At 44.6% G+C, this 12,306-nt stretch overlaps 1 protein-coding gene across 1 annotated transcript; it reads left to right on the top strand.

Annotated features, from left to right (window-relative positions):
* The first annotated feature begins 6,731 nt into the window (after nucleotides 1-6,731).
* Nucleotides 6,732-7,768, top strand: LOC117062943 (non-histone chromosomal protein HMG-17-like). The gene has a single exon (XM_033176789.1). It carries the CDS (start codon nucleotides 6,732-6,734, stop codon nucleotides 7,002-7,004), a length of 273 nt encoding a protein of 90 aa, XP_033032680.1. The 3' UTR covers nucleotides 7,005-7,768.
* Nucleotides 7,769-12,306: the final 4,538 nt, after the last annotated feature.

Here is a 12,306-nt window from a genome sequence, read left to right on the forward strand (position 1 = left end):
CTGCCTTGCAGCAGCAAAGACCTCATGCCATACGCCCCAACAAGGCTCAGTATAGGCTCAGAAGCTCGTCTATCTATTCTAAGCAGATGCCAAGAGATTTCACTCAGGATCCTGGTGCTTACATAACCATGAGAGGGCTGGAGAGGCAGGAGGAGCTCTGAGTTTGAGAACACACCACTGCCACTGCCATTTAACTCCATGAATGTGGGAAAGGGGCCTGGGACACTATGGGGGAGACACACCTGGCCCCATCTCCTTGCTCTCCACAGAAAATAGACAAAAGGACAGGAAAGTGAGCTCTGCCTCACTTCTACCCTCTCAATGTCCTACAACAGTTTCTAATTAAATCATCTTAATTCGCATTCAGAACACTGAGTCCAAATTCTGAAAAATGAAGCTTCTGCAGTGCCAAAAGGCATGAGGTGGAGGCAGTCAATCCACATTATCTTCTCCTACGAGACACAGATAAATTGCCCTCGCTCCATCTCCAGCCAGTCCACCTCATCAGTCTTTGCGCATTAGTTACCCTGGGCCTAGGTGAGAAGAACTCTCCCCTACTGGGTCTGCCCTCCTAGGCACTCAGCACCCCTCATCACAGTGCACACATTGTGGCTCACAGATGCCACCTTTCTCCCATTAGCTCAGGCAAGACATGAAAGAACTGCTAAAAAAGCAGCTTTAGTAAAGAAGACCAAGAATGCACTTTAAACAGGGACCAAAGACTATAGTCAAGTCTATATTGCCCAGAATTCCCATCCAAATCGATTTGGCAATTTCATGTTGTTCATATTCACATAAATTCACATTATGATGATGTTATATTATTTTTGGCACAGCATTATTATTTTATCCCACCATATCCTGGGCATTAGACTTTCCTCCCATTGTACAGAAAATCAATAAAGTTTAATGACTGGGCAAGGTCACGCTGCCAGTCAGTAGCAGAGCCAAGTCCAGAACTTAGCTTTGTCACATTCACTGCACATTTGTCACATTCACATTCACTGCAGCTCTCTTTCCTCCAAGTCTGAGTGGCCTCCAACCCAAGATCACTCAGCACAGCCTCACATTTCCAGCTGCTTGAGTCCTGGCACACGAGTCCTGCCTGCTTGCTATGTGGAATAGTTCACTTCCCTTGGGGGCCTTGTCTTCCTCCACCCCCACCAAACATGAGCTAGGGTTAGTGTATTGGCTACACCACCAGCAGGGTTAAAAGAGGGTCAAAAGTGTGTCTCAGAAAGAGGACAGAGAACAGAGAAAAGGAACAGACACAGAGACTCTGCCCTTGGGCTTTGTCCCCAGGAAACTGGCCAAAGACCTTCTCTTCCCAGAGCCCCTTAGCTCAGGAGTTTCTCATTGGTGCTGCTGTGCTTCAGAGCCCTGACAAAACATAGAGATAGACCTACAGCCTCATGAAGGGGCCCTGGGAAGCTTCAAGCCATGTGAGCTTCAGTGGCTTTGCAGAAGAACTGAGAAAATGAAGCAGAGAGTGGGGGCTACAGGCAGAGGGCCATGGCTGTCAAGAGGGACCTTCTGCAGCAGGGCATTTGTATCACCTTCAGGCAAGTCATCTGTATTCATCCATTTTTACACTGCTGATAAAGACATAACCAAGACTGGGAAGAAAAAGAGGTTTAATTGGATTTACAGTTCCACATGGTTGGGAGGCCTCAGAATCATGGTGGGAGACCAAAAGCACTTCTTACATGGCAGTGGCAAGAGAAATGAGGAAATGCAAAAGCAGAAACCCCTGATAAAACCATCAGATCTTGTGAGACTTATTCACTACCACAAGAACAGTATGGGGAAACCGCCCGCATAATTCAAATTATCTCCCACTGAGTCCCTCCCACAACATGTGGGAATTATGGGAGTACAATTCAAGATGAGATTTGGGTTAGGACACAGAGCCAAACCATATCATTCCATCCCTGCCCCCTCCAAATCTCATGTCCTCACATTTCAAAACCAATCATGCCTTCCCAACAGTCCCCCAAAGTTTTAACTCATTTTAGGATTAACCCAAAAGTCCACAGTTCAAAGTCTCATTTGAGACAAGGCAAGTCTCTTCTGTCTATGAGTCTGTAAAATCAAAAGCAAGCTAGTTACTTCCTAGATACAATGAGGGTGCAGGTATTGGTTAAATACAGCCATTCCAAATGGGAGAAATTGGCCAAAACAAAGGGGTTACAGGGCCCATGCAAGTCCAAAATTCAGCAAGTCAGTCAAATTTTAAAGCTCCAAAATTATCTCCTTTGACTCCAGGTCTCATATCTAGGTCATGCTGATGCAAGAGGTGGGTTCCTATAATCTTGGGCAGCTCCACCCCTGTGGCTTTGCAGGGTACAGCCTCCCTCCTGGCTGCTTTCACAGGCTGGCAATGAATGTCTGCGGCTTTTCCAGGCACACAGTGCAAGGTGTAGGTGGATCTCCCATTCTGGGGTCTGGAGGACAGTGGCCCTCTTCTTACAGCTCCACTAGGTGGCACCCCAGTATGGACTGTGTAGGAGCTCCAACCCCACATTTCCCTTCTACACTGCCCTAGCAGTGGTTCTCCATGAGGTCCCTGCCTCTGCAGCAAACTTCTGCCTGGACATCCAGGCATCCATACATCTTCTGAAAGCTAGGCAGAGGTTCCCAAACCTCAATTCTTGACTTCTGTGCACCTGCAGGCTCAATGCCACATGGAAACTGCCAAGGCTTGGGGCTTGCACCCTCTGAAGCCACTGCACAAACTCTAAGTTGGCCCCTTTCAGCTATGGCTGGAGCAACTGAGAAGCAAGGCACCAAGTCCCTAGGCTGCACACAGCACGGGTACTGTGGGCCTTGCCCACAAAACCATTTTTTCCTGCTAGACCTCTGGGTCTGTAATGGGAGAGGCTGCCACAAAGGTCTCTGACCTGCCCTGGTGACACTTTCCCCATTGTCTTGGGGATTAACATTTGGCTCCTTGTTACTCATGAAAATATATGCAGCCAGCTTGAATTTCTCCTCAGAAAATGGGATTTTCTTTTCTATTGCATTGTCAGGCTGCAAATTTTCCAAACTTTTATGCTCTGCTTCCCTTTCAAAACTGAATGCCTTTAACAGCATCCAAGTCACATCTTGAATGCTTTGCTGCTTAGAAATTTCTTCCACCAGATACCCTAAATCATCTCTCTCAAGTTCCAAGTTCCATAAATTTCTGGGGCAGGGGCAAAATACCACTAGTCTCTTTGCTAAAACATAACAAGAGTCACCTTTGCTCCAGTTCCCAAGAAGTTCCTCACCTCCATCTGAGACCATCTCAGCCAGGATTTCATTGTCCATATCATTATCAGTATTTGTCAAAGCCATTCAACAAGTCTCTAGGAAGTTGGAAACTTTCCCACATTTTCCTGTCTTCTTCTGAGCCCTCAAAGCTGTTCCAATCTCTGTCTGTTAGCTAGTTACAAAGTCACTTCCACATTTTCAGATATCTTTTCAGCAACACCCCACTCCTGGTACCAATTTACTATGTTAGTCCATTTTCATGCTGCATTTCAAGATGCACCCAAGACTGGGAAGTAAAAGAGGTTTAATTGAACTTACAGTTCCACATGGCTGGAGAGACCTCAGAATCATGGCGGGAGATGAAAGGTTCTTCTTACATGGTGGCGGCAAGAGAAAATGTAGAGGTGCAGAAGTGGAAATCCCTAATAAAACCATCAGATCTCATGAGACTTATTCACCACTAAGAGAACAGTATGATTCAAATTATTTCCCACCAGGTCCCTCTCACAACAGGTGGGAATTATGGGAATACAATTCAAGATGAGATTTGGGTGAAGACACAGAGCCAAACCACATAATCATCCAAACTCTCTGGGTTTTATCTCCCCATTTGTAAAGTGAGGGTTCTAATAGATCCTTCCTCAGAGGTGAAGTGAGGAGTGAAGTAGGCCATCAGCAAAACAATCACCACTAATGCTTGCATGGTGGGATCCATGTCCCATGCACTATCCTAAATTCATCCTATGCATTGACTTTCCTAATTCTCACAGCACCCCCACAAAGGAGGTACTGCAGTTACTTCCATTTCACAGAAAAGGAAACTGAAACATGAAAGTCAATGAACCAGCTTTCCGAGCTAGAAAGGGATGAAAATGGGATTGGACCCAGACTGTTTGACCTCAGAGCCTGGGTCTATAGCCACCAAGCTCTCCTGCCACCATTAACCCCCATCATGTTGTTAGTTAATGGTAGTATGATTTATGAACCACACAGAAAGTCCAGAAATGTGGTTATCATATAGACAAATCCTAAGTGACCCAGGCTAAGGGGAGGTTGGAGCACCAGTGCAGAAGCTACAATCAGAGCTGGTTGAGGAGACACTAAGTGACTTGGCTCAATTTAATTGACCCCATGGCAGAAATGTGATGAAAGGTTCACTGGGGTCACCTTGAAGAGGGCCTGGGATCCCAGTCCTGGGATCTGTATGGCAGAGAGTGGAAAATACTTGTCAGGTCTAAGAAGTCAAAGATTGCAACAAAAGCAGGGCTTTGGCAAGATTCAAGAGGCAGTGAGAGGTAGCTGCTTTGGGGAGTGAGGCATGGTTGCACTATGGACAGCCTGCTGCTTGGGGCCCTGTCCTGCAGGAAGAAGCCAGATGGCATGGACCCTCTGGCTATCCTAAAGCACATGGACCCTCGTGCCTCCCAAGAGGAGCCAAGGCATACTTACTCTTCCATGATTCTCACTGGGGCCTGGGGCTCTCACTGGGGGTGGGAGGTCCTTGGAGTTGGTTGCCTAAGCTGCAGCAGGAATTGCTGACTGGCAAGGTGTAACAATTTATAACTCTTATAAGTGAGAGCAATACACAAAAGAGAGGGTCCTTCTGAGAGGCATGGTGGAGGCACACAGGAAGGGTTGGGCCCAGGTCCAAATTCATGTGTCAGAGCAGTGAATGCTGTATGTATCTAGTGCATGAAAAGAGCTGGGCATTTGTTGGTAGACACTCAAAATTACTGACTAAGCAAGTGTAGATTTTCCTCTAAACCAGTGACATCCCTCATCCTCAAAATGCTGTTACATCTTCCTCCAGAATGTGAGAAACTTCTCCCTACCCCCGGAAAACCAGGTCTGAGAGCCTTTTCATAACAACTGTAATGTCTATAGCTTCTCCTACTTATGCTAGAGTCAGGCTGTCCCCTAAATCATAGTGAGTGGGACCCCAGCCTCCACGGTGAGCAACATGCCCACAAAGACTAAAAATCTCTGGGAGAGAAGGCTGTGGGTACCTGAGTGTCAACAGCATACCCCGTGTGGTGGCAGTTGTCTGTCACAGACTGCTAGTGCCACCAAAGCAACCCAAGGTCACAGAGAGTGGCAGGTATACAGAATTCCCACAGTGGAGGCAGGGCGGGCAGGCCCTCCAGCGAGACAAGCTGGCCACTTCCCCCAAGGGCAGCTGACAACTGCAATCTGTCTCCCTAGATGGTCCCAGTCAGTCTGTGGAGAACTTCATTCCTCTGCCTCTCTCTTGAGGAAACTGCAGTTTTCAGAACCTCCCCTGAAGGAGAGAAGGGGACATCGGGGACATGAGAATTGACCCTAAGGAGTTGGCAGGAGGGAGTCCTTCCTGTTTACCTGCCCTAGTCCAGCCACTTCTTTGTTACCGTTAGGCTGCGGGGCCCCATTGCTGTTCTGCGAGATCGGCTGGATTGATTATGAACAGCTCCTTGCTACTCCACACAATCACCTCTCCACAGGACTCCTTCCTGGGGTTGTGAGAAGGGGCTGAATGTGGTAACTACCTCTGCTCCCTACTAGAATGCTAGCCTCATGAGGGCTGGGATTTTTATCTGTTTGGTTCACTGTTGAACCCCTAAAATCTACAATAGTGCTTGATACATAGTAGACGTGCAATGAACGTTCCTGGAAGGAATAATTATTGATATAAAGTAAAATTCCTGAAGTAGATTTCAGAGTTAATGGATCTTGGTGGCTGGGCCCGTAATCCCAGCACTTTGGGAGGCTGAGGCGGGCGGTTCACTTGAGGTCAGGAGTTCAAGACCAGCCTGGCCAACATGGTGAAACCTTGTCTCTACTAAAAGTACAAAAATTAGCCAGGCATGGTGGTGCATGCCTGTAATCCCAGCTACCCAGGAGGCTGAGGCAGGAGACTCGCTTGAACCCAGGAAGCAGAGGTTACAGTGAGCAGAGATCATACCTCTGTACTCCAGCCTGGGTGAGAGAGAAAGACTCCATCTCAAAAAACAAAACAAAACAAAAACAAACAAACGATAGTTAATGGATCTTGGGCCAGGCACAGTGACTTATGCCTGTAATCCCAGCATTTTGGGAGGCCACGGCAAGAGGATTGCTTGAGCCCAGGAGTTTGAGACCAGCCTGGGCAACATGGTGAGACCTCATCTCTACAAAAAATAAATAAAATTAGCTAGGTGTGGTGGCATGTGCCTGTGGTCCTAGCAACTTGGAAGGCTGAGGTAGGAGGATCACATATACTGAGAGGTCAAGGCTGCAGTGAGTCAAGATCTCACCACTGCACTCCAGCCTGGTTGACAGAGCAAGACCGAGTCTCAAAAAATAGTGGGGGCCAATGGGGGGGAGTTAGTTATGAATCTTTAGACATTAAACAAAGTAACTGAAATGTACGAAGAGACAAGAATGATCCCCCGACCGATCAAAGCCCACGTGTGGCTACATCCCGGGCCCAGTGTCAAAGTCCCGCTGCTGTCACCGCCGCCACCATGCCCAAGAGGAAGACCAAAGAGGATGCTAAAGGAGATAAAGCCAAGGTGAAGGACACAGCACAGAGAAGATCCATGAGGTTGTCTGCTAAACCTGCTCCTCCAAAGCCAGAACCCAAGCCTAAAAAGGGCCCTGCAAAGAAGGGAGAGAAGGTACCCAAAGGGAAAAAAGGAAAAACTGATGCTGGCAAGGAGGGAAATAAACCTGCAGAAAACGGAGATGCCAAAACAGACCAGGCCAGGAAAGCTGAAGGTGCTGGAGAGGCCAAGTGAAATGTGTGCATTTTTTATAACTGTGTACTTCTGGTGACTGTACAGTTTGAAATACTATTTTTTTATCAAGTTTTATAAAAATGCAGAATTTTGTTTTACTTTTTTTTTTTTTTTTGAGCTGTGTTGTTAGCACACAGAACACTTCATTGTTGTTTTTAGGGGAAGGGGCATATGTCACTAATAGAATGTCTCCAAAGCTGGAGTGATGTGGGGAAAACACCTTTCCCTTCTAGTTTTGGGAGACTTCCTCTTGGCTCCCAGGAGGAGGGATTCCCTGACTTTCATACACATGACCACCTTGGCACAAAAGCCTTGTGGTATGGAAAAACCAATTCATTTTTATGTCCTCTTCTCCCTGTCCATCTTTCAGCATAGACTTAACTCTCTTAAGCCCAGAGTGCTGTTGGGACCTGATCCCCAGTCATTTGTTACCAGTATGTCAGGCAATCTGGACTTTCCAGGGATGCCACTGAGAGGACACCTGTCTAAAGAGCAGTGGTTCTGTTGCTAGATTGTGGCTCTTCAGATACATTCTGCCATTTTCATTTCACTTCCTGAAAGTCAGGGTCGGCTCGTGAAAAGTTATTAAACAACATGCTACATGTGAAATGTCAACTCTCACTCTAAACTTCCCCTGTTCAGAGCATCAGATGAAAACTTCATTGTGTTTTATAGTGGCTTTCTGAGTTTTGGTAGTCCATTGAAGAAGGGAGTTTGAAAGTTGTTGTATACTGTTAATAATTGTCTGCCCATGTCCTGCCTGAAATACCATGATTGTTTAAGGAAAGTATCTTTAATAAAGCTGGATACAGTTTGGATTGGAAAAAAAGGTAACTGAAATATATAAATACATACATATATATATATATATATATATATATATATGGCTCTTACAAATAAAAGGAAAATGTGACAAAATGATAAACATAATGAGACAGTTTTTAAAAATCCTCTCAGCGAAATTGATTGAGTAGACAAAACATAAATGAGAATGTAAGATGTTTGCATAATGCAAATTATAAGCTTAATCTAATAAATATACCTCTAGAACATTTATAAAGAGTGAGCATATACTAGGACACAAAGAGAATCTCAGGAAATTCCAAAAAAGTAAGCCATGTTATTATTATTATTATTATTATTATTATACTTTAAGTTCTAGGGTACATGTGCACAACGTTCAGGTTTGTTACATGGGTATACGTGTGCCATGTTGGTTTGCTGCACCCACCAACTCGTCATTTACACTAGGTATTTCTCCTAATGCTATCCCTCCCCCAACCCCCACCCCACGACAGGCTCTGGTGTGTGATGTTCCCCACCCTCTGTCCATGTGTTCTCCTTGTTCAACTCACACTTATGAGTGAGAACATGTGGTGTTTGGTGTTCTGTCCTTGTTTGCTTATAGTTATGGTTTCCAGCTTCATCCATTTCCCTGCAGAGGACGTGAACTCATCCTTTTTTATGGCTGCATAGTATTCCATGGCATATATGTGCTTTTTTTTTTTTAAACGCATTCTCGCTCTGTAGCCCAGGTTGGAGTGCAGTGGCGCGATCTCGGCTCATTGCAAGCTCCGCCTCCCGGGTTCATGCCATTCTCCTGTCTCAGCCTCCTCAGTAGCTGGGACTACAGGTGCCCGCCACCACGCCTGGCTAACTTTTTTGTATTTTTTTTAGTAGAGACGGAGTTTCTCTGTGTTAGCCAGGATGGTCTCGATCTCCTGACCTTGTGATCTGCCCGCCTCGGCCTCCCAACGTGCTGGGATTACAGGCGTGAGCCACTGCGCCCGGCCGTGCCACATTTTCTTAATCCAGTCTATCTTTGATGGACATTTGAGTTGGTTCCAAGTCTTTTCTATTGTGAGTAGTGAAAGCAGGTCACGTTATTTAATACTTCCTCCTGATGACACAAAGCTAGGAAAACCCTAAAATAAAGAATAGAAAAACATACATAGAAAAATATATATACATACAAACATTTGTATTTGTTTGATTGCACATGTGTGATTGACCCATGAGCAACCTAAGTGTGAACAGCATGGTCCACTTGTATGTGGATTTTTTTCAATAAATATTTTGAAAAAATTTTTGGAGACTTGCCACAATATAAAAAAACTTGCAGATGAACTATGTAGCCTAGAAAATTTTTTTTCAGATGGAGTCTTGCTCTATTGCCCAGGCTGGAGTGCAGTGGCATGATCTCGGCTCACTGCAGCCTCTGCCACCCCAGGGTCAAGCAATTCTCATGCCTCAGCCTCCCAAGTAACTGGGATTACGGGCATGCACCACCACCCCTGGCTAATTTTTTATTTTTTATTTTTAGTAGAGATGAAGTTTTGCCATGTTGGTCAGGCTGGTTTCAAACTCCTGACCTGAAGTGATCTGCCTGCCTCAGCCTCCCAAAGTGCTGGGATTGCAGGAGTGAGCCACCATGCCCAGCGGCCTAGAAATATTTTTTATTTTATTTTTTGAGACAAAGTCTCACTCTGTCACCCAGGCTGGAGTATAATGGCATGATCTCAGCTCACTACAATGTCTGCCTCTCAAGTTCAAGCGATTTTCCTGCCTTAGACTCCCAAGTAGCTGGGACTACAGGCGCCTGCAACCAGGGTAATTTTTGTATTTTTAGTACAGATGGGGTTTCACTGTGTTGACCAGGCTGGTCTCGAACTCCTGACCTCAGGTGGCCCTCCTGCCTTGGCATCTCAAAGTGCTGGGATTACAGGCATGAGCCACCACACCTGGCTGAAATATTTTTTTAAAAAATAAGAAAAATTTAGGTCTGTCATGAATGCATAAAATATATGTAGATGCTAAATCAATTTTATCATTCACTACATAAAATATATACAAATCTATTATAAGAAATTAACATTTATCAAAACATATGCACATCAACACTTACAGACCATACACGGTGCCATTTGCAGTTAAGAGAAATGTAAACAAACTTCAAGATGCAATATTAAATGAAAACAATATTAAATTAACTGTGGCACCTACTGTACTATTGTGATAATTTTGTAGTCACCTCCTGTTGCTGCCACGGTGAGCTCAAGTGTTTAAGTATCCACTTAAGACACTATGTGATGCTAATCGTCTCCCGTGAGCAGTTCCTCACTCCAGTAAATTGCATATGGCAGTAAAAACTGATTTAGTTCTCATGTATTTTTCATTTTCAGTGCAATATCATAAACCTTGAATAACATCATGGGATCCATATGAGATATCACTAGTAAGTTTGGAAGTACTCCCAAAAAGCAGAGAAAAGTCGTGACATTCATTATCCAAAAAAGTTGAATTGCTTGATATGTGCCGTTTATAAAGGTCTGCAGCTGTGGTTGTCTGCCATCTCAAGACAACTGAATCCTGCAAAGGACAATTGTAAAATAAAGAAAAGGAAATTTGTGAAGCCATCACTGTAGCTACACCAGCAGGCACAAAAACCTTGCACTTTTTGCAAAATATCTTTTTAATCTCTTACTGAAAAATGCGGTTTTTATGTGGGTGCAGGATTGCTATAAGAAAGGCATACCTACAGACTTGAATATCATTTGAGAAAAAGCAAAATCCATTAATGACAACTCAAAGCAAAAGGAAGGTAAAGAATCTAAAGCAGGAGAATGTATTGCCAGGAAAGGATGGTTTGATAGTTTCAGAAAGAGGTGTGGCTTTTACAATGTGCATGTGACAGGAGAAGCAGCTTCTGTCAACCAAGAGACAGTAGACAAGTTTCCAGAAAATCATGCAAGAGAAAAGGTGTCTTCCTAAACAGATTTTTTTTGTTGTTGTTTTTGTTTTGTTTTGTTTTCTGAGTTTTTTTTTTTTTTTTTTTGAGACAGCATCTCACTCTGTCACCCATGCTGGAGTGCAGTGGCATAATCTCGGCTCACTGCAGTATCCCCCTCCCAGGTTCAAGTGATTCTCGTGTCTCAGCCTCCCAGGTAGCTGGGATTACAGGTACGGCCACCACACCCTGCTAATTTTTCTATTTTTTGTTCAGACAGGATTTCACCATCTTGCTCAGGCTGGTCTCGAACCCGTGGGCTCAAGCAATCCACCTGCCTTGGCCTCCCAAAGTACTGGGATTACAGGCATCAGCCACTGTGTCCAGGCTGTACAGATTTTTAATGTAAATGAAAGTGTCCTATTCTGAGGGGGAGAAAATGCGGCAAAGGACATTTGTTAGTAAAGAAGAAAAGCAAACACCAGAATTTAAAGCAGAAAGGGATAGACTAACTCTACTGTTTTGTGCACATATAGTTGGGTTTATATGATCAGGACTGCCCTTATCCATAAAGCTGCTAACCCCTGATCCTTTAAGGGAAAAGGTAAACACCAGCTGCCAGTCTTTTGGTTGTACAATAAGATAAAGCATCCATTGATGCTTTATCCCTAAAGTCAGGAAGTACCTTGCTAATAAGGACTGCCTTTTAAAGTTCTTTTGAGGCCAGACACGGTGGCTCTTGCCTATCATCCCACACTTTGCGATGCTGAGTAGGAGGAGGGCTTGAAGCCAGAGGTTCGAGACCATCCTGGGAAAAAAAGAGAGAAAGCCCCATCTCTACCAAAATTTAAAAATCATCTGGGTACAGTGGCATGAATTTGTAGTCCCAGTTATTTGGGAGGCTGAGGTGGGAGGATCACTTGAGCCCAGGAGTTCAAGGCTGCAGTGAGCTATAATCATGCCACTGCCCTGCAGCCCGGGCAACAGAGTGAGACCTTGCCTCTAAAAAGTAATTAATTTAAAAATATTTTTTTAAAGTTGTTTATAATTTTCTGCTCTGCATGTGTAAGACAGCCTTATTAACTGGGGAGTAAGCGACCTTATCACATCTCCTAAATAGAAAATAGGAGCACGTCTGACCTCATGCACTTTAATATTGCCTTCATTTTTTAAAAAAAGATTTATTCAACACTTCTGTGCTGGGACCAAGAAAAATCAGTCAAAATGTGCCCCTCACTCTTCTTTCCACTGTACTCCAGCCTGGACGACAGAGCAAGACCCTGTCTCTAAAAAAAAAAAAATATATATATATTTTACATTTTTTTAAAGAAAAAAATAGGCGGGGTGTGGTGGCTCATGCCTGTGATCTCATCACTTTGGGAGGCCAAGGCAGGTGGATCACTTGAGGTCAGGAATTTGAGACCAGCCTGGCCAACATGGTGAAACCCCATCTCTACTAAAAATATAACAATTAGCCAGGCATAGTGGCATGTCCCTGCAGTCCCAGCTACTCAGTAGGCTGAGGCAGGAAAATTGTTTGACCCTGGGAGGCAGAGGTTGCAGTGAGCCGAGATG

This window comes from Trachypithecus francoisi, unplaced genomic scaffold (genome assembly GCF_009764315.1).
Source record: "Trachypithecus francoisi isolate TF-2019V2 unplaced genomic scaffold, Tfra_2.0 Lachesis_group17, whole genome shotgun sequence".
Classification (NCBI taxonomy): Eukaryota; Metazoa; Chordata; class Mammalia; order Primates; family Cercopithecidae; genus Trachypithecus; species Trachypithecus francoisi.